Source organism: Erythrolamprus reginae, chromosome 7, assembly GCF_031021105.1.
Source record: "Erythrolamprus reginae isolate rEryReg1 chromosome 7, rEryReg1.hap1, whole genome shotgun sequence".
Lineage (NCBI taxonomy): Eukaryota > Metazoa > Chordata > Lepidosauria > Squamata > Dipsadidae > Erythrolamprus > Erythrolamprus reginae.
The window spans coordinates 15,188,042-15,209,520 of NC_091956.1; the positions used below are offsets into that span (position 1 = coordinate 15,188,042).

The following is a 21,479-nucleotide window of genomic DNA, read 5'->3' on the forward strand; positions in this document are numbered from 1 at the left end:
GGTCCTTGACTTATGACCACAGTTGAGCCCCAAATATCTGTCCAACTATGTGAGACCATTGTTAAGTGAGTTTTGCCCCATTTTTACAACCTTTCTTGCCACAATTGTGTACATTGCGGTTGTTAAGTAAGATAGTTGTTAAGTGAATCTGGTTTTCCCGTTGACTTGGCTCATCATAATTTTGAATTTTGATCGTTGTGGCCATGAGGATGCTGCAACAGTTTTAAATGTGAAAAAAATGGTCCTGTCTCACTTTTTTCCACGTGCTTTTGTAACTTTGGTCTTTAAATGGACGGCTGTATTTCAAGGACTGCTGTAACAGTGTTCAGCACAAAACAACATTTGCAGCCAAGAATTGGTTGAGATAACTTTGGCAGCCTAAAGGTATAATCTGGGTGATGAAATATTGTTCAATAAAAAATTGCCACGTTCCGTTCTAGTTTTGTATTTACCTTAATATAAGCCTTTTGTTTTATACTTGTTAGACAGGTGTGGCAGGAAACAGCTGGTAAAGAAAGAGGATTTTGTTGTTTGCCAGACTCTAAAGTAGGATTCCTCCTTAAATGGGTACAGCCTGAAAGTAATGTTCTTGTTCTTCTTTTTAAAAAATAATTTTATTGGTATACAGTATAAACTTTAAAAAGAATCTAAAAATGAAAAATATAAACCACAAAAAACACAAATACTGTAAAGCATATATACATACCGTACATTTATAGCTTTTATGATACATATATGACTCTTATGCTTATATACTATTCTATTTCTACTGTCATAGCTTTTATATCTCTATCAACTCTGTCAACTTTTTACTAAGTCTGCACTTCTATTTCTACTAGTTTTTTCCTCATCTTTCCTATCATCCTTTTCCTCCCACTTAGGACTGTATGACTGTAAACTTGTTGCTTGTATCCTAAGATTTTTATTAATATTGTTTCCTCATTGCTTATTTGACCCCTGTGACAATCATTAAGTGTTGTACCACATGATTCTTGACAAATGTATCTTTTTCTTTTATGTTCACTGAGAGCATATGCACCAAGACAAATTCCTTGGGTGTCCAATCACACTTGGCCAATAAAGAATTCTATTCTATTCTAAAGAACTTAATTATAGCATCTAAAATAGTATATTTATTTCTAAATATTGATATAATACGGTATTATGTTCATTTGCCCTTACTATCATAGTATTAATAATAGTGCTAACATTTAACATATTATTTCCTTCTTTCAAGCCATTCGTACAACAAATTCCATGTTTTATAATATTCCAAGTCATCTTTTTCCTTCAATTCAATGGTCAATTTATCTAGCTCTGCACAATCTAGAATCTTTTTTATAATTGTATTTTCGGTAGGTACTCCTCCTTGTTTCTTGTTCTTGTTCTTTTCTAATTTTTATAAAGGTGGTTTACATGTACTTGTTCTGATATCTTTTTGGAGCCTCTGATACAGGTGCAAAATTAAACGTTGGCTATATTCTTTAGGAAACATCCATGGAAAAACTATAGATTACAAGATTAGCCTGTAATTTTTATTTATATTTGTGTTTTATTTCTTTGCATCCTGGCCTTCTCTGCAAAAACTCCCTCCTGGAGGAATCATGGTTTCTTGAGCAAAGCTTGTCCGAGTTAGGAAAAAATCTCTCTGAGCTGAGCAACTCTCTGCCTTTCTCGGACTTGCGTCTATTTTTTATAACAAATTTCGTGTGCTTACAAGTATAAAAGATTAACTTTTACTGATTTAGTTACAATGGATAAATGGTTAATATATGGCACATAGGATACAGACAAATCATATCAAGGTGTGATTGTTAACTAAACAGAAGTGTCTCTAATTAACTTTTACCTTAGACAAAGGTAAAACTTAGATAAACAGAAGCTGAGTAAATAATCTTTTCATTAAGTTAAATAAATAAGTAAGATGATTGGCCAATATCACCCAGACAGGCATTCCAATATTCTTAGCAGTTATTGATAATCAACCCACACCCTCCCTTTGGAAGATCATTCCTTCGGAAGTCAGGTTGACCCCTCCTTCCTTTTCTGAAAGACCTTGACCTGGTTCCATCAGTGGCTTCCACTGGGCGTGGCTTATTTTGTGGGTGTGGCTTGCCAGCCATAGGACCAGGTGGGAGTGGCTTGATGATCAGGTGACCAGGGGTGATTTAAAGGTCATGTGGCCAACTTGCTGTCACTCATGTCAAGGGTTTGGGTTCAAAGAGGTACAATTTCCCTATCTATTTACTATTATTGAACATCCAAAATATACTATTTAATGCTATATATATATGCCATATGTGTACATACGTATTACACACAGGCACACAAAAATATACATTATCTACTATATAAATTGTATGTTTATATACACACACACACACAGCTTATACACATTTAACCTCATAGATTGCTATAGGAAAAACCCAGAGCCCAGAAGGGGAAAAAAGAAAAAAAAATTCAAAATTTTTCTAACAATTCTGCGTACCTGACCGTACCCATAGGAGCAATCACTGGTTCTAGTCTGCCTTAGCTATGAAAGCCAGCTGGGTAACTTTGGGCTAATCACCAGGAGTTGGTGCCGCTCCGAGTCCTCGGAGACGGGCGGCATACAAATCTAATTATTATTATCATTATTATTAATAATAATAATAATAATAATAATAATAAGCCAGTGAAAGTGGTCCCAGTGGTACTTGGCACACTGGGCGCAGTGCCAAAGGATCTCAGCGGACAGCACATCAGCGATCTGTTCATTTGAAGGCACATATTGTAGTGTCACGAATCCTTGTTGCACATTTGAAAACCATTGGAATTAACAAAATCTACATCATGCAGTCCTAGGTGCTTGGGAAGCGCCCGACTGGTGATGAAATACGAAATCCAGCATAGTGATCTCGTTTGCTGTGTTGTATTGACATAATAATAATAATAATAATAATAATAATAATAATAATAATAATAATAAGTTGGTGAGTTCTAGTCCTGCCTTATACATGAAAATGAGTTGGGTAACTTTGGGCTAATCACCCAGAGACGGTGAGTTCTAGTCCCACCATAGCTGGGTGACCTTGGGCCAGTCATTCTCTTTCAGTGCCCTAACCTTACAAGAGGGTGGTGGTGGTGGTTATAGGGAAAATAGGAGGAGGAAGGTGTGTTGGATATTATGAATTATTTGTGAAAACAATAAAGGTGGAATATCCATCAATGAACCAATAAAAATAACTGTAAAGCAAATTGAATAAATAACTAACGCCAGCAATTTTTTTTGTTTCTTCCTAGGGTCCTTTAACGCTCCAGGCCCATCCATAACATGGCAGAAGGCGGCTTTGACCCCTGTGAGTGTATTTGCGCGCAAGAGCATGCCATGAGAAGGTTGATCAACCTGGTAAGGATAATTGGGGGGGGGGGGACTAATGTCTTCTTCTGCTTTGAAGAGCTTTCAGATCCAATCTGCATGAATTAGGGCAGCCTACCCACTCTTAGATTTTCCATCCAATGCAGTCAAATGCAAATAGCCATCTGCCTTCCTTCCTGCATGGATAGAGGAATGGAAGGCTAGACGGATAAATAAATGTCCGTCCATCCATCCGCCTGCTCTAGTTCTACAGGTGAAAGTCAAAAAATTAGAATATCATGTGTTCTGCCGGGCTCTCTGATAGGAGCCTCCCGAAAATTCAAGGGTACAAATTTCAGACACACACACACACGTTTGAAAATTGAAAACAATGTTCTTTATCACAAAAGTCAAAAGAAACTAAGCACTCTTTTTGTATTGCAAAGAGCACTCTTCCCAAAACAACCGGGTAGTCTGTACAGTTTCCCTTAAGTACTTAGCTAGCAGCTGTGAAGAAACTTCATACCCCTTCTTCTACCAACGAAGTGAGACACACACACACACACACGTTGTTCTGCTTTGATTTCAAAGGCATGAAAAAGCAACAAAGTCCAGCAACACAAGATTTCTGACAAACTCCGATCAGATATTCTTCCACAACGGCCAAACACACACGCTGCTATTTATAGCAGCAGCCCTAATTACTGGAGCCCCACCCAAACACTGGTGGCCTCCCTGATTTCCTCTAATATGTTCTTACTTGGTCTCTTCTACGCATAATTCTGCGCTTGCGTGGGTCCAAAATGTCATTATCTGAATCAATGGAAGATAAGGGTGATTGACTGCCTGGGCTGTGTGCCAAGCCCTCCTCTGCCGAGTTACTCCCACCTTCTTCTTCGTCCGAGGAAACTAAACTCTGAACTGATTCTGTCGGCAATAACACAGGCCTGTGACATGTTGAAGTTTCCCCTGCATCCACCTCCCCATTCGCTGGGGCAGGAGCTGGGCCAGAGCCAACCACAACCATCATGCAAAAGTTCATTTATTTCTGTAATGCCACTTAAAAGGTGAAACGTAATATATGAGAGAGACTCATAATATGCAAGGCAAGCTAGCTCAAGCTTTGATTTGCCATAATTGTGATGATTATGGGGTACAGCTCAGGAAAACCTCAAATCCACCATCTCGGAAAATCACAATATTACATGTGATCAATAAAACAAGGATTGTACATAGAACAGTATCAGACCTCTGAAAAGTATAAGCAAGCATGTGTACTCAGAACTTGGTTTGGGCCTCTTTTGCAGCAGTTACTGCCTTAATGCGGCATGGCGTGGAAGCTATCAGTCTGTGTCACTGCTGAGGTGTTATGGAAGACCAGGATTTATTTATTTTATTTATTTATTCAATTTTTATGCCGCCCTTCTCCCTAGACTCAGGGCGGCTTACAACCTGTTAGCAATAGCACTTTTTTTTTAAACAGAGCTAGGCTATTGCCCCCACAATCCGGGTCCTCATTTTACCCACCTCGGAAGGATGGAAGGCTGAGTCAACCTTGAGCCGGTGATGAGATTTGAACCGCTGACCTTCAGATCTACAAGTCAGCTTCAGGATGCTTCGATAGCAGCCTTCAGCTCGTCTGCATTGTTCGGTCTCTTGTCTTTCATCTTTCTTTTGGCAATGCACCATAGATTCTCTATGGGGTTCCGGTCAGGCGAGTTTGCATTCCAATCAAGGACAGTAATCCCACGGTCATTGAACTAGGTCTTGGTGATTTTGGCAGTGTGGGCAGGTGCCAAGTCTTGCTGGAAAATGAAGTCACCATCCCCATAAAGCTTGTATGTGGATGGAAACATGGAGTCCTCCAAAATCTCCCGGTAGACGGCTATGTTGACCCTGGACTTAATGAAGCACAGTGGACCAATACCAGCAGATAACATGGCTCCCCAAATCAACACAGACTGTGGAAACCTTTGCATCTTGTTTGGAAACCCAGGACCCAGGGTATGGAGGAAGGATGGAGAGGCACACACTGCAAGATGCTTGAAGTCTAGCGTGAAGTTTCCACAGTCTGTGTTGATTGTCCTACCTCTGGAAAGTAGAGGGTTGCACCGGAAATTACCAAGCCACTATCCAGACCTCCTAAAGTAGGAAACAGGTCTTGGGGTGCAAAAATACTTTTTAAGGGGACTCGGGGGCAGATGCAAGTTCTCCAGCCTTTTGCAGCTGAGCCGTTCTGCTACAACGATCTTACTAGTTCCTGTAATTTTGTGTGAGACTTTTGAAAACTAAGATTTTTTTCTCATAAACTGTAGTAGTTATGCTTCAGGGATTAAGGGGTTTTCTCCTTTTCTTGTTCTATCTGTCTCATTCCTACACCTGGAACAATTGTCTGTAACGTTCTTCAAACATTTCTAGGAGACCTGGTATCATAATAATTTTATTTTTATTTATATATTTATTTTTGTATTTTTGGTTCGGGTGTGATTTAAGGAAAACCTAGTGGCTGCAATATCTATATCTGGTGTTTGCAAAAGTGAGGAATGTATTTTTCTTTTGGGGTAGCTTGTATATTTGGGGAGGGTTTTTCTCAATTTTTATGCCCCTTTTCCACATGTAGAGGGGGGAAAAAACCACCAGAAGATAGAAATAGGCTCCCATAAGTCACACACAGTGGTGGGGAACGCGGTTCCGGTGGTGGCCATGTAGCACGTAGCCTAGCTCCGGTGGCAATGCTGGGTGTGCATGCGCCACCGGCGCTTCCCCAGACCTACGCCTGCTCTGCCTGGCCCCGCTGCGAGTACTGCCTTCCCCCGCCGTTCGTCCCTGGCTCACCTCTTGCGCCAGCTCCCCCCACTGCCCACGCTGCTGCCGTTCGCCCCTAAGAGCGAGAGGCGAGCGAGGCGAACGGTGGCAAGCGGGTGGGTGGGGGGCAAACGGCGGTGGGTAGTGGCGAACGGGCACTTACTTTTTTGCCCATTTCTGGTTTTTTGCATGCGCAGAAGCTGAATCTCGCATGAGCACAATTTCCGGGTTCTTTTTAGTTCTGCGTATGCGCAGAAACAAAATCTCACTAGGACGCATGCGCACGCTTGCAGGAGGAGCGAAGCTGTGCACAGAGCTCAACTTTTGCTACCGGTGCAACGTCCTTACCTGTACCAGTAGCAATCCGCTACTGGTCATAAGTGTGATTAATGGTCATAAGTTACTTTTTTAGAGTGCCGTTGTAACATTGACCAGTCTCTAATTAAATATTGTAAGTTGAGGCTTACCTGTACAGTGGTAGTCTCTGTGGGGCCTCTCTAGGAATCTCCTGGGAGGAAACAGGGCTGGAAAAGGGGGGAGAAGCCTCCGTTAATTCGTTCCGTGACCAAGTTCTTAAGTAGAAAAGTTTGTAAGAAAAAGCATTTTTTCCTGTAGGAATCAATGTTAAAGCAAATAATGCGTGCAAGTGGGGAAACCACAGCCAGGAGATTCCTAGAGAGGCCCCACGGCGGCTTCTCCATGCCTCTTCCGGCCCTGTTTCCTCCCAGGACATTCCTAGAGAGGCCCCATGGTGGCTTCTCCCCGCCTTTTCCGGCCCTGTTTCCTCCCAGTAGATTCCTAGAGAGGCCCCACACAGGCTTCTCCCTGCCTTTTCCGGTTACAGATTCGGAGGCTCGGGTTTGAAAGTCAAAAATGGTTCTTGAGAAGAGGCAAAAAATCTTGAACACCCGGTTCTTATCTAGAAAAGTTCATAAGTAGAGGCGTTCTTAGGTAGAGGTACCACTTTATTTGCCTTGAGGATAACCGAGTCCAGAAGGGGGAGCCCATGAGCTCAAATCTTGCTTCTCTGTGTGTTATTTCAACTTTGCAACCTACCGTATTTTTAAAGGTGATGCTCCTTACCTTAAGGATGGATCGACATGGTAGCCTGAAGGTGGAGTTCTCTCGTCACAATCAGTAGGCCGTGAGTTCTATCCTAGGTAGCGGTAGATATTTCTCTCTCTGGGTACAAAGTGTTGATTATCCGCTGTGAACGCCCCCAGTAAAATGCTCAGTTCCTATCTGTCCCCATCCCAAAGCAAGAGATTGTATAGTCCTTAAAAGGGAAAAAAAAGGAAACCCTTACCCTAATGCTAATCTGTTTTCAACCTTTCCTTTCCTAAACTTCAGAATTCTTGGGAAATCTGCACATAAGACTGCAAGCAAATATTGTATTTTTCAGAATACAAGATATATTTCCTCCTAAAGAGGCTGAAAATTTGGGTGCATCTTATATCCGAATGTAGCTTTTTCTTTCCAGCCTAACAAGGTGCTAATGATCTTTGCAGGCTTGTTTCCATTGCTAATTGCTCCAAATAAGGTTTTTTTTCATCCCTAACTCAGGATTAGCCGCCCCGAGTCTTCGGAGAGGGGCGGCATACAAGTCCAACTAATAAATAATAAATAAAAAAATAAATAAAATAATCTTCTGAAATTGGCCAGATTGAGGACGCTAGCCAGATGTACACCCGGTAGACAGATTTTTACCCCCTATTTTCCTCTCCAAAAACTAAAGTGCGTCTTATACTCCGGTCTCTTCAGAAAGTTTACTGAGGAGCTTTCCAATGGATGGTTCTGCTTCTTTCAGAAGATGGAGCCCAGCATCTCCAATCTTAATATAATCGCTACGCAACGCAAGTGCGTGTCTTGCTTTGATTTAATTTCCGCTTGTCAATTCATAAGAGCAGAATTGGGATTCTGCATGATGATGTTGGTATTAAGAACCAGAATGTAATAAATGAAAGGAGCTCTCCAGAGAATTTGCTAATGCAGCCATATGGCTTTCCATCAGCTTAAATTTATGTTAATATTGCTCCCTTTTGTTCAAAAACAAAGCACACAAACACACCAAAGGGAGCAAGGTACAATCTGTTAATGGACTCATTAGAAGCAATTAAAAAAAAAATCCAGGCTCCATTGCTAGGGACATCACAAGCACATCCATACAGGGTTTTCTTCTTTTCTTGTTTCTTTTAACAATAGAGAATTCATTGGTGTAATTATTATTATTATTATTGTCAGTACAACACAGCAAACGAGATCACTATGCTGGATTTCGTATTTCATCACCAGTCGGATGCTTCCCAAGTACCCAGGACTGCGTGATGTAGCGGCGAATTATTTATGTGAATTATGCGGCTTGTTGTAATTGACAGACGGAGAATTTGTCAATTCCAATAGTTTTCAAAAGTCCGCTGAGATGCTTTGGCACTGCGCCCAGTGTGCCAAGGACCACTGGAACCACTTTCACTGGCTCAGTTTTTCTCAACCTTGGCCGCTTATAGATGTGTGGACTTCAACTCCCAGAATTCCTCAGCCAGCTGGCTGAGGAATTCTGGGAGTTGAAGTCCACACATCTGTAAGCGGCCAAGGTTGAGAAACACTGCACCAGCTTATGCCAGAGTTGTTGCAGCTCGATTTTCAGATCTTTGTATTTCACTAATTTCTCTAGCTGCTTCTCCTCAATTCTGTCTTCTGGGATTGCAATGTCGATGATCCATACTTTCTTTTTCTCCACATCATCATTTTCACAAAAACCAGCAATACACAGCAAATTAGATTGATATGCTGGATTTTGTATCATAATATCACAAGTCGAACACTTCCCAAGCGTCTAGGATTGTGATGTATTTTCATATGTTGCGAGCAGATCCAAGTAAGGTGGCCTTTTGCAACGGACAGATTGTGGTTTTGTCAATGTGTATTGTTTTCAAATGCCTGCTGGGGTCTTTTGGCACAGCACCCAATGTGTTGATTACTACTGGGACTATCTACTGGTTTATGCCAAAGTTGTTGTATTATTATTATTATTATTATTATTATTATTATTATTATTATTATTATTATTATTATGAAGAAGTGCTCTCTCTGCTTAGCAAAATATATTTCTTTTTTTAAAAATAATTTTTATTGAGTAATTTTAAAAATAACATATACATACAAAATATATACAAAATGTACACATAAAACTCCACATAACATCAACATGCATAACCTAACCCAACAAATAATCTATACGACTAATAATATCTTTTTGCAGCGCTACGTATCACTATTTTTTTTCTTAAAATTTTTTTCTCTCGCCTTCTTGTTGCCTCCTTCTCATGTTTGCTCTCTGTATGAGCCCGAGAAGGAACGAGTGGGAAGAACGAGTCAGTGCTGCGATTTATCCCTTTTCCGAACTGTGCATAATCGCCGCCATTGGTTCACTAAACAAAATGGTTGTAAGTTGAGGACCAGCTGTCTGGCTAAAGGCTGAATAAAGCAGTGCTGGATTAAGGAGCCAGGCCCCAAGAAATGGTTATTCTACATGTGTAGCTCCTATTTTGCCCTAGGACGGAATTAGTGTGAAGAGTTTTGGGAAATACATATAATTATATTATATTATCAGTGGCTCCTAAAGTTTATATACTGCTCAAAAAAATAAAGGGAACACTCAAGTAATACATCCTAGGTCTGAATGAATGAAATATTCTCATTGAATACTTTGTTCTGTACAAAGGTGAATGTGCACAACAGCGGGTGAAATTGATTGTCAATCAGTGTTGCTTCCTAAGTGGACAGTTTGATTTCACAGAAGTTTGATTGACTTGGAGTTATATTGTGTTGTTTAAGTGTTCCCTTTATTTTTTTGAGCAGTGTAGATAATTGTTGTGTGTACTCCCTCTTAGCCTTTGGAATGCTCGGATGGGGGTGAGGAAGAGGATGAATTAGAACCTGTCAATTTACCTGATTTAGAAGCAGAAGAGAATTTTAGTGAGGAAGAAGTTGAAATAGAGGAAATGGGGTCATCTGAACGTATGCAGACAGATGATTCAAATAATAGCTGTCAGGACTGGAGATGGATTAATCCAAAGATCAGAAGGCAGCAAAAAAGATCAGAAGAGATGAGTGGGAGGAGGTTTTGAGATGCATTTTAGACTGCCAGAAATTAATTAATTAATTGCCTCACATCCGGGATTGGACGAAAGCAGTTTCTGCTTACGTCAATGTTGACCAACCAAGATAGATACTTTCATTGAAGCTCCTATGATTTATGACCTGTTTTATTACTTGTTTATCTAGCACTGATTAGCCCATAAATTTCAGAGTGACTCCTTCCAGTGAAGTAATTATTTAGATAAACTGCCTAACTTATCAAGGGGAAAAACGAAAGTAATTTTTGCTGCGTCACAGAAGCTGATTGTACTAAGAAGTAGAGGAAATAAATAGAAGTGTTACTGTTTGAAATTAAGCGCCTGGGAAGCAATTTATTTCAATTATTATCTGGACTAGCCTGAACCAGAACAGCAATAAACGTGCATAGTTACAGAGGGCAATTTATGTAGTCTCTCTTGTTTTATTGGCCAATGTCAGATTTCTCTGAAAATTGCCACTGGCTCTGCTTATGAATGGCGAGAAAATCTGATGAATATCTACTTTTCTGCGAGCGGCCACAGTTTGTAGGAGCTTAGGGAATCAGATGCATCGGCAGTGTTTTAAAGACTATCACAATGGATGGCAGAAATTGATTTCTTGCCAATGACATTTGATTTCTTGCGTGTATTTTAATGTTTGGAAATTGTCCAACGAGCTGTAAATTGAAATGTAATTGAACTTGTGTCATTGTCTTCATTTCAGTTACGGCAGTCTCAGTCCTACTGCACGGATACCGAATGTCTTCAGGAATGTAAGTAATTGGAAGGCAAGAATAGTTACTGGGAATAGGTAGTTACAATGCGAAAGATGGTGATTGAAAAACAAATGCAGTGATACCTTGTCTTACAAACTTAATTGGTTCCGGGATGAGGTTCTTACGGTGAAATGTTTGTAAGACGAAACAATGTTTCCCATAGGAATTAATGGAAAAGCGATTAATGCGTGCAAGCCCAAAATTCACCCCTTTTGCCAGCCGAAGTGCCCATTTTTGTGCTGCTGGGATTCCCCTGAGGTTCCCCTCCATAGGAAACCCCACCTCTGGACTTCCGTGTTTTTGTGATGCTGCAGAGAAATCCCAGCAGGGGAATCCCAGCAGCACAAAAATGAGCACTTCACTGGCAACGGAAGTCCGGAGGTGGGGTTTCCCAGTGAAGGGAGCATCAGTGAAATTGCAGCATCGCAAAACCACCAAACTCCTCGACACCCCACTTCCGGACCTCTGTATTTTTGCGATGCTACAATTTCACTGAGGCTCCCCTCGCTGGGAAACCCCACCTCTGGACTTCCGTTGCCAACGGAGCGCCCGTTTTTGCACTGCTGGGATTCCCCTGCAGCATCACAAAAACACGGAAGTCCAGAGGTGGTGTTTCCCATAGAGGGGAGCCTCAGGGGAATCCCAGCAGCGCAAAAACAGGTGCTTTGCTGGCAACTGGAGTCCGGAGGTGGTGCATCCCAGCGGTGGCAGTGGGTTTGTAAGGTGAAAATAGTTTGTAAGAAGAGGCAAAAAAATCTGAAACCCCGGGTTTGTATCTCGAAAAGTTTGTATGACGAGGCGTTTGTAAGACGAGGTATCAATGTAATGTTACACAAGCCAGTGTAGATAAGCCAAAATGTGTTAAGTCTTTTATCTGCACATGCTGCCTTCTATCTTGTCTCTATTTCGATTAAGACTGACATAGTTATGATTGCCGTATTTTTCGGACTATAAAACGCACCGGGGTATAAGATGCACCAGGATTTTAAAGAGGTAAGTAAGGAAAAAAGTTTTTATCCTCCTCGGCCTCCCAAGCCCTCTGCGCGCCCCGTTTTTTTGCAAAAATGGCCCCGTATTTTGTAAAAAAAAAAATGGGGTAGGCAGAGGGTCTGGGAAGCCTGCAGAGATTTCCTGGCAGCTGGGGAAAAGCAAAAATGCCCCAGATTTTGTGAAAAACGGCCTGTTTTCTGCCTGGGTTTTGCTTTTTTTAGGTTTCTTTTTTTTTTTTACAAAATTGTGCATGTTTCTGCCTTCCCTCTGTCCCTAGGAGCTCTCTGCGGGATTCCCAGACCCTCTGCCCATCTAATTTTTGCAAAAAATGGGCCAATTTCACAAAAATGGGATGCGGGGGAATTTTTAGGAGACCAAAAATTGCGGTATTCGGTGTATTAGATGCACTGATATTTCCACCCTCTTTTTTTGGGGGAAAGGGCACATTATATACTCTGAAAAATATGGTAATCTGAACTGGGGAGACAGGGAATACACTGCTTAATATGTTATATTAAGCAAAGATTTGAAACTGGATTTGTTTCTTGCTTGGTTCCAAGGTAACACAACCTTTACCAGTTGCTATTGTAAACTAGAATAATCAATTATGATTTTTTTAATAGAAAATTATGGAGTTGGAGATTGTGCTATAATTATAATCGGTGGTGATATAGTAGTTGCCAGAGTAAATTTTCATAAAGTGATAATTTGGATGCACATCGTTCCAATTGTGATAAATCATCATCAAGTATGTAGGTTATCATATAATGTATTAATATATTACAGCACAAATAGTTTGTTTGCTTCTGACTCATCCTTCTGTCATTGCTTTGCCTCCCTAATGGCTGTTTAAACATTTGGGGAGGAACGAAATGAATTGTGATTCAGCTGAAGTCAGTATATGGTCTGTTCTGCTATTACAAATAAATGAGTCAAGTTTGAAAGTGAGTCATCCTGCCACAGAAGTTAAAACACATTCAGGTCTGCCTGGCTGTCTGTGTCTCATTCTCCCCCTCCCCCTCCCACCACTCTGTGTGTGTGTGTAAGAAATTTTTGCTTTCAGACAGTCCAAAGTAGTAATTGTGAGAAAAGCATAGTAAAAGTTGTTAGCAACTCTTGAATTGTTCATGCCACTCAAATAAAATTGGAAATTCTTTATCATCCCAGGGAGTATAAAGAATGCAAGAATAAAGAGTCGGACAGCTAAAGAAAACAGATGTATTAGATGCATGTGATGCAATATTTAAGCCCTTTAAATAAAATTTGATAGGAAAGTAGTTATTATTACTATTATTACTATTACTATTATTATTATCCGACCCTCTGGAACCAACTCCTCCCAGGGATCAGAGTTGCCCCCACCCTCCTTGCCTTTCGCAAGCTCCTTAAAACCCACCTCTATCGTCAGGCATGGGGGAATTGAGATATTTCCTTCCCCCTAGGCTTATAAAATGTATGCTTGGTATGTCTGTATGTATGATTGGTTTCTTAAATTAGGGTTTTTTAAATATTAGATTTATTTATATTGTCTTATTATTGTTTTTAGCCGCCCCGAGTCTACGGAGAGGGGCGGCATACAAATCTAATGAATGAATGAATGAATAAATGAATAAATAAATAAATAAATAAATAAATACATATTATTATTATTATTATTATTATTATTATTATTATTATTATTATTATTATTATTATTATTTAGATTTGTATACTGCCCTTCTCCAAAAACTCGGGGCAGCTCACAGAATAAATATAGAAACAAAGTGTACAAAACAAATCTAATACATTAAAAAACTACAGCTAAAACTCCTATATATTACTCAATCAGACAATCCAATCACACCATACATCACATTTATTGGTCAGGGGGACAAGATCTAATTGCCCCAGGCCTGGCGACATAGGTGAGTCTTAAGATTCTTGCAGGAGGCAAGGAGGGTGGGGGCAGTACGAAACTCTGGGGGGAGCTGATTCCAGAGGGCCAGGCCCCCAACAGAGAAGGCTCTTCCCCTAGGACCCGCTTAACGACATTGGTTGACGGGACCTGGAGAAGGCCAACTTTATGGGACCTAACTGGCCGCTGGGATTTATGCGGCAGAAGGCGGTCCCATAAGTAATCTGGTCCGATGCCATGTAGGGCTTTGTAGGTCATTACCAACACTTTGAATTGTGTCCGGAAACCAATCAGCAACCAGTGCAGTCCGACGAGTGTTGAAGAGACATGGGTATATCTAGGAAGACCCATGACCGCTCGGGCAGCTGCATTCTGCACGATTTGAAGTTTCCGAACACTCTTCAAAGGTAGCCCCCATGTAGAGAGCATTGCAGTAGTCAAAGTTACCCAGATATCTTATATATTTTTTTAGTTCCATAATCTAATGCATCCTCCTCCTGTAAGTTCAGACATATCCCAAATATGAACAATGTACTACAGATGTATAAACGGTAATGATAATTTTTCCTGACATATACGTACATTGCTATTTCTTCACATGGTGTTTTGCATATTTAAGAGCTGGGAGAAAAATAAGCTTCTGTTGAAATACTGTTATTTCCTGCTATGATTTTCTTTATTTTTTTCTCCCATGAAGTATGCCACTAACTAATACCTGTGCTCAATAAAGCTGAAAGCCTCATTCATACTTTTGACAAATCGTCTTTTCATTAAGAAAGCTGTCATGCAGGATATGTCTGCTTTGGAATATGCAATTAGCTATGTGGTCTGCGGTTGACTTTTTGCATTCAGAAGGAAGCGTTGAACGCTTTTAAAAAGGGGTCCGCAAACTAGGCAACTTTAAGGTAGATTTCAATTCCCAGAATTCTGGAAAAATTTACATTCCCAAGCCCTAAAGTTGCCAGGTTTTAAGATCTCCGCTCAGGAATATCCACAGTTAAAACATAGAACATAGAAACATAGAAGTCTGACGGCAGAAAAAGACCTCGTGGTCCATCTAGTCTGCCCTTATACTATTTTCTGTATTTTATCTTAGGATGGATATATGTTTATCCCAGGCATGTTTAAATTCAGTTACTGTGGATTTATCTACCACGTCTGCTGGAAGTTTGTTCCAAGGATCTACTACTCTTTCAGTAAAATAATATTTTCTCATGTTGCTTTTCCCCCAACTAACTTCAGATTGTGTCCCCTTGTTCTTGTGTTCACTTTCCTATTAAAAACACTTCCCTCCTGGACCTTATTTAACCCTTTAATATATTTAAATGTTTCGATCATGTTCCCCCTTTTCCTTCTGTCCTCCAGACTATACAGATTGAGTTCATTAAGTCTTTCCTGATACGTTTTATGCTTAAGACCTTCCACCATTCTTGTAGCTCGTCTTTGGACCCGTTCAATTCTGTCAATATCTTTTTGTAGGTGAGGTCTCCAGAACTGAACACAGTATTCCAAATGTGGTCTCACCAGCACTCTATATAGCGGGATCATAATCTCCCTCTTCCTGCTTGTTATACCTCTAGCTATGCAGCCAAGCATCCTACTTGCTTTCCCTACCGCCTGACTGCACTGTTCACCCATTTTGAGACTGTCAGAAATCACTACCCCTAAATCCTTTTCTTCTGAAGTATTTGCTAACACAGAACTGCCAATACAATACTCAGATTGAGGATTCCTTTTCCCCAAGTGCATTATTTTACATTTGGAAACATTAAACTGCAGTTTCCATTGCTTTGACCATTTATCTAGTAAAGCTAAATCATTTACCATATTACAGACGCCTCCAGGAATATCAACCCTATTGCACACTTTAGAGTCATTGGCAAATAGGCAAACCTTCCCTACCAAACCTTCCCCTATGTCACAAAAGAGTATACTGGGAAGACATGTTGATGTGCAAAGGACTTGTGGAATTTTTGATAGCTGAACAAAAACCAGATTTATGGGGAGCTGGCAAGATTGACTTCTACTCGGGATAATTTGAGATCAAAGACCAAAACATGTTGGGATGAACTTCTTTTGCTCATTCTTGTAACAGGAGAATAAATAATAGCAGAGAAAGACGTCTTAGGAGAAGCCATAAATTAATGCCAGATGGAAGTCTCAAAATGGTTATGTCACTTCCCTTTCAATTCTTTAGAGCAGTTTTTTTCAACCTTGGCAACTTTGAGTTGGGTGGACTTCCAACGCCTAGAATTTCTCAACCAGGAGGCTGTAGAGCCAGACTGTTATTAAGGCCAGCTGGAATGTTGGACGTAATATCTGTCCTGACATTAAACGCATTGCTAAGGTTACACTCCAAATTTGTCTGTATGTGTGTCATTTGTGTGGTTGGCTGTCAGAGAAACCAAACACTGACTTTCGTAACTTAGTTGTGTGAAAAATTAAATCTATCTCAGCAAAAAAAAATAAAAAATTCACTTATAGTGAAATCTTTACCACACTCACCCAGAATTAAATTCCTTTTTCTTTTGAATAGAATAGAATTCTTTATTGGCCAAGTGTGATTGGACACAAAAGAAATTTGTCTGGTGTATATGCTCTCAGTGTACATAAAGAAAAAATAAAATATATTCATCAAGAATGGTAAGATACAACACTTAGTGATAGTCATAGGATACTAATAAGCAATCAAATCTAGGAAACAATATAAATTGTAAATATGCAAGTAACAAGGTTATAGTCATAAGCAGGAAAGGGGATAGGTATTAGGAAAGATGAGAAGAATAGTAATACAGTCTTAGTAGTTAATTTGACAGTGTTGTCAAATTGGAATTGTTCTCAGTGTTATTCATAAAATTGAACGGGTCCAAAGACAGGCTACAAAAATGGTGGAAGGTCTTAAGCATAAAACTTATCAGGAAACACTTAATGAACTCAATCTGCATAGTCTGGAGCAGTGTTTCCCAACCTTGGCAACCTGAAGAGATCTGGACTTTAACTTCCAGAATTCCCCAGCCAGCATTTGCTGGCTGGGGAATTCTGGGAGTTGAAGTCCAGATCTCTTCAAGTTGCCACGGTTGGGAAACACTGGTCCGGAGGACAGAAGGGAAAGAGGGGACATGATCGAAACATTTAAATATGTTAAAGGGTTAAATAAGGTTCAGGACGGAAGGGTTTTTAATAGGAAAGGGAACCCAAGAACAAGGGTGCACAATCTGAGGTTAGGTTGGGGGAAAGATCAGAAGCAACATGAGAAAATATTATTTGACTGAAAGGGTAGTAGATGCTTGGAACAAACTTCCAGCAGACGTGGTTGGCAAATTCATAATAACTGAATTTTAAACATGCCCGGGATAAACATAGATCCATCCTAAGATAAAATACAGGAAATGGTATAAGGGCAGACTAGATGGACCAGGAGGTCTTTTTCTGCCGTCAGTTTTTTATGTTTCTAGTTATGGTTTTATGGTGGAGAAAAAAAATTAAACAATTATTTTTTTAAAATACTCTTGTCCAATTCACAATTCTGCTCTGCCCCAAACGAAGTTTCCCTACGGATAATTCGTTGACGTGTCTGAAGCTAATCCAGCCCTCTCTTTTCCTTTGTGTTGTCCTTTCTCTAGTGCCAGGACCAAATCCATCCGCTGAGAATGACATGAGTGTCACCATGATAATGGTGGGCTGGCTGGTTGTAGCACTGGTCTTGTTCTTGATGAGACCCATCAGCTTACGGAGATCAATTGGTTCTGGAAAGCCGTCGAGCCCACATAACGTGAGTCTGTATCCCGATGTGTTTATTTTCTTTGGTTGGGTAATACAGAATGGGAAGGAAAGGTACAATACAAGGGGAAAAAACCTTATAATCCGCTCATCCTGAGTTAGCTTGTACTACACTGGTTCAATACAGGTATCGTATTTTTTGGACTATAAGACACACCGGTGTATAAAAGGCACCAAGATTTCAAAGAGGGAATTAATAAAAAACAGTTTTTGTCCTCCCCTGGTCCCCAGAAGTACTCTGTAAACCTTCAAATCCTCTGTGCACCCCATTTTTTTGCAAAAATGTGCATGTTTTTCACCCATTTTTTGCAAAAACGGGATGGGCAAAGGGTTTGGGAGGCCTGCAGAGAGCTCCTGGGGGGCTGGGGGGAAAGACAAAAACGCCTCCATTTTTGCAAAAAGTGGCACGTTTTTCACCTTTTTTTGTTTTTTTGCAAAAACAGGTGTTTTTGCTTTCTCCCAGCCCGCAGGAACACTGCAGGCCCCCCCAAACATTCTACCCATTTTTTGCAAAAAAAGAGGCCCATTTTCTTTTTTGCAAAAATGGGATGGGGAGGTCCAGGAGGCCAAAACTGGGATGGGGGGGCAGCAGGAGGCCAAAAATGGCTGTATTTGGTGTATAAGATGCACCGACACTTTCATCCTCTTTTGTGGGGGAGAGGTGCGTCTTAGACTCTGAAAAATACGGTACTCCTCGACTTGCAACAGTTGACTTACAAATGACTTATGACCGTTTTTCACAATTACGGCCATTGCTGCATCCCCATGATCAAAATTCAGATGTTTGGCAATAGATTCATACTTACGACCATTGCAGCATCCCAGGGTGACACAATTTCCTTTTGCGACCCATCTGGAAGCCACATCCACGTAATGCCCGGGTTACTAATTTATCAACTGCAGTGATTCGCTTAGCGACAGTGGCAAGAAGCATCGTAAAAGGGGGCAAAATTCACTTGAACAAATGTCTCCCTTTAACAACAAAAACTTTAGCCTCGGTTTTTGTCAGTCGAGGACTATTGCATTTCCCCCGAAAATAAGACCCTGTCTTATATTTTTTTGAACCCTGAAATAAGCGCTTGGTCTTATTTTGAGGGAAGTCTTATTATTTTGGGGGTGTGGAGCAAGAAGGGGGCTCCTCTTGCTGTCCTATCAGATCTGTCTCCCTAACTCTAACCAGAGGAAATGGTGGGGGACTGTAATATTTTCAGAGGAGGGCTTATTTTTTGGGGGGGGGGACCCAGTACAGTGGTACCTCGGTACTCAAATGCTTTGGTTCTCGTACATTTCGGATACCGAACAAAATTTTCGGCAAAAATTTGCTTCGGTATCTGAACAAAAATTCGGATACCGAACAGCCACAGAAAATTTTGTTTATTATCCGAAATGCTACAAGATCTGAGGGGACGGGGTGAGACGGAATGGGAGTCGGAATCCGACACACCCATCCTGGCCGTCCACTAAACAGCCTCCCAGTCTCTAGTCTTAAGCGCTCCAAGCTGTAGGAAGGGGGGGGGGGGCGGCTGCAATACCGGCAGATTCGGGAGGGCTCCTTTCCTCAGTGGTTCGTCTTGTTCCCTTTAAGCAGCTACACCAACTTTCTCCTTCCCGACGGTGGCGGCGGCTTTCCTTCGAGCAGCAGCAGCGCCGGGAACGTCAGCGGCTTCCCTTTCTCATGTGACGTTCCCGGCGCTGCTGCTGCTCGAAGGAAAGCCGCTGCCGCCGTCGCCGGGAAGGAGAAAGTTGGTGTAGCTGCTTAAAGGGAAGAAGACGAACCACTGAGGAAAGGAGCCCCCCCCCCCCCGAAACTCCCGGTATTGCAGCTGCCCCCACCCTTCCTACAGCTTGGAGTGCTTAGACCTCAGATCTTTATCCCATAGGAAATAAAGGAAATAGGGCCTGGAAACCAATTAAACCCATTTCCATTATTTTCCATGGGATAAATTAATTTGGTACTCGACCAAATCGGTTCTCGACCACACTTCTGGAACGAATTGTGGTCGAGAACCAAGGTACCACTGTACTTGGAAGACTTCTTTTCCAGGATGTCGTAATATTGCATTACTGCTTAGCAAAATCATTCAAGTTAGACTTATTTGGAGAATTTTGTGGGATTTTCAAGAAAACAGAGAAGTGTTTGAATAATCCTTTCAGCCTGTCTGTGATAATGTGGTTAACATAACAGATTAGGCTAGGATTCTAAGTAGCATTCCATTTCATTCTCTTGAGAGCTCCTTGCTAGCTACGTGAATTTCCTTGGGGGGTTTTCCCTCCCCAATCTAAACAGTTCTTAAATAATAACAACAGAGTTGGGTGGGACCTTGGAGGTCTTCTAGTTCAACCCCCTGCTTAGGCAGGAAACTCTGCACCAAAGCTAATTATTTTCCCTTCATCATTTCCCTTTCGATGCTTCCTTGTTCTCCTGGACTGTATTATTTGCTGCTTATTCTCTGCCTGCGCTCACCTCCTTTTGGTTGCAATCATTCCACACACATCGCACAACATCAGCTCTTGCTTCATAGGTTTAGCAAGCACTTTCTTTTCATACTTCCCGTTAGTGTTAATTCCACGTACTCCTTTGACACTCCTATAAGATTCTTTCCCTTTTGTTCCAGGGAGCCTCCATTTTTATTTTGTTGGCTTTCTAGTCCAACTTTGGCAATTTTAAAAATTTGTGAATTTCCAACTCCCAGAATTCCGCAGGCAGCATGGTTGGCTGGGGAATTCTGTGGCTTGCTATTCACACATCTTAAAAGTTCCCAGGGTTGGACATCCCTGTTCTACTCACTCACTGGGAGATAATTCTACCTACCATATATTTTGGAGTATAAGACGCACCCTAGGGGTTTTTTTTGGGGGGGGGGGATCTGCCTACCAGGTATTCATCTAACTAGTGTCCTTAGTCTGGTCAACTTTGGTACATTATTTTATCCCCTGGTTAAAAAAAATCCCTTATTCTGAGTCAGTAGCAATGAAAAAAAATTTGCAAAGAATTATGGCTGTAAAAAACTTTGGAGAGAGTAACAATGAAAAACCCCCTGCAAACTGGTAAATGCCGGGAACATCGTTAACGCCTCTTTAGGACTGAAAAAAAAAACTCTAAAAGCTACATTCAAAGTATAAGACCTACCCAAATTTTCAGCCTCTTTTAGGTGGGGGAAAGATACATCTTATACTCTGTTCTGTCGGGCTCCCTGGTAGAATCCTCCCAAAAATTCACAGGTACAAATTTCAGACACACACACGTTTGAAAATTCAAAACAATGTTCTTTATAATGAAAATTCACTTAAACCAAGCCCTCTTTTGGTATAGCAAAAAGCACTGGTCTCCAAACAAACTGGTAATGTGTACAAGTCCCTTATCAGTTCTGTGATACTTTGCTTGCAGCTGTGAGGCAATTCACAGTCCTTCTTCTTTCACAAAGTGAAACACACTTTGCTCTGCTTTAGTTTCAAAGCGGGGAAAAATCAGCACACAAAAAGTCAAAGTCAGTAAAGCAGTCACGAAACACAACGATCAGATAATCCTCCACAATGGCCAAACCCACAGGCTGCTGTTTATAGCAGCCTCACTAATTACCACAACCCCACCCAACCACAGGTGGCCTCATTTTCTTTGATAATAATCTCTCAGTTGTTGTTGCCTATGCATCGCTCTCCCCATGCGTGGCTGTATCATTAACTCTTGTTCTGAATCCAAGGAGGAGCTAGATAATTGATCTCCTTCTGAGCTGTCTGCCACACTCTCCTCCTCCCTGTCACTCATGTCTTCTTGGTCAGAG

At 41.0% G+C, this 21,479-nt stretch overlaps 1 protein-coding gene across 5 annotated transcripts in view; it reads left to right on the forward strand.

Moving 5' to 3' along the window:
* Positions 1–21,479, forward strand: part of SMIM14 (small integral membrane protein 14) — a 52,038-nt gene that overhangs the window by 25,684 nt on the left and 4,875 nt on the right. For all 5 annotated transcript variants that reach the window (XM_070757108.1, XM_070757109.1, XM_070757112.1 and 2 more), the window contains 3 exons: positions 3,283–3,388; positions 10,982–11,030; positions 17,541–17,689. In XM_070757108.1, the coding sequence (XP_070613209.1) occupies positions 3,314–3,388; positions 10,982–11,030; positions 17,541–17,689 (273 nt within the window). In that variant the 5' untranslated portion in view covers positions 3,283–3,313. The remainder of the gene's footprint in view (positions 1–3,282; positions 3,389–10,981; positions 11,031–17,540; positions 17,690–21,479) is intronic.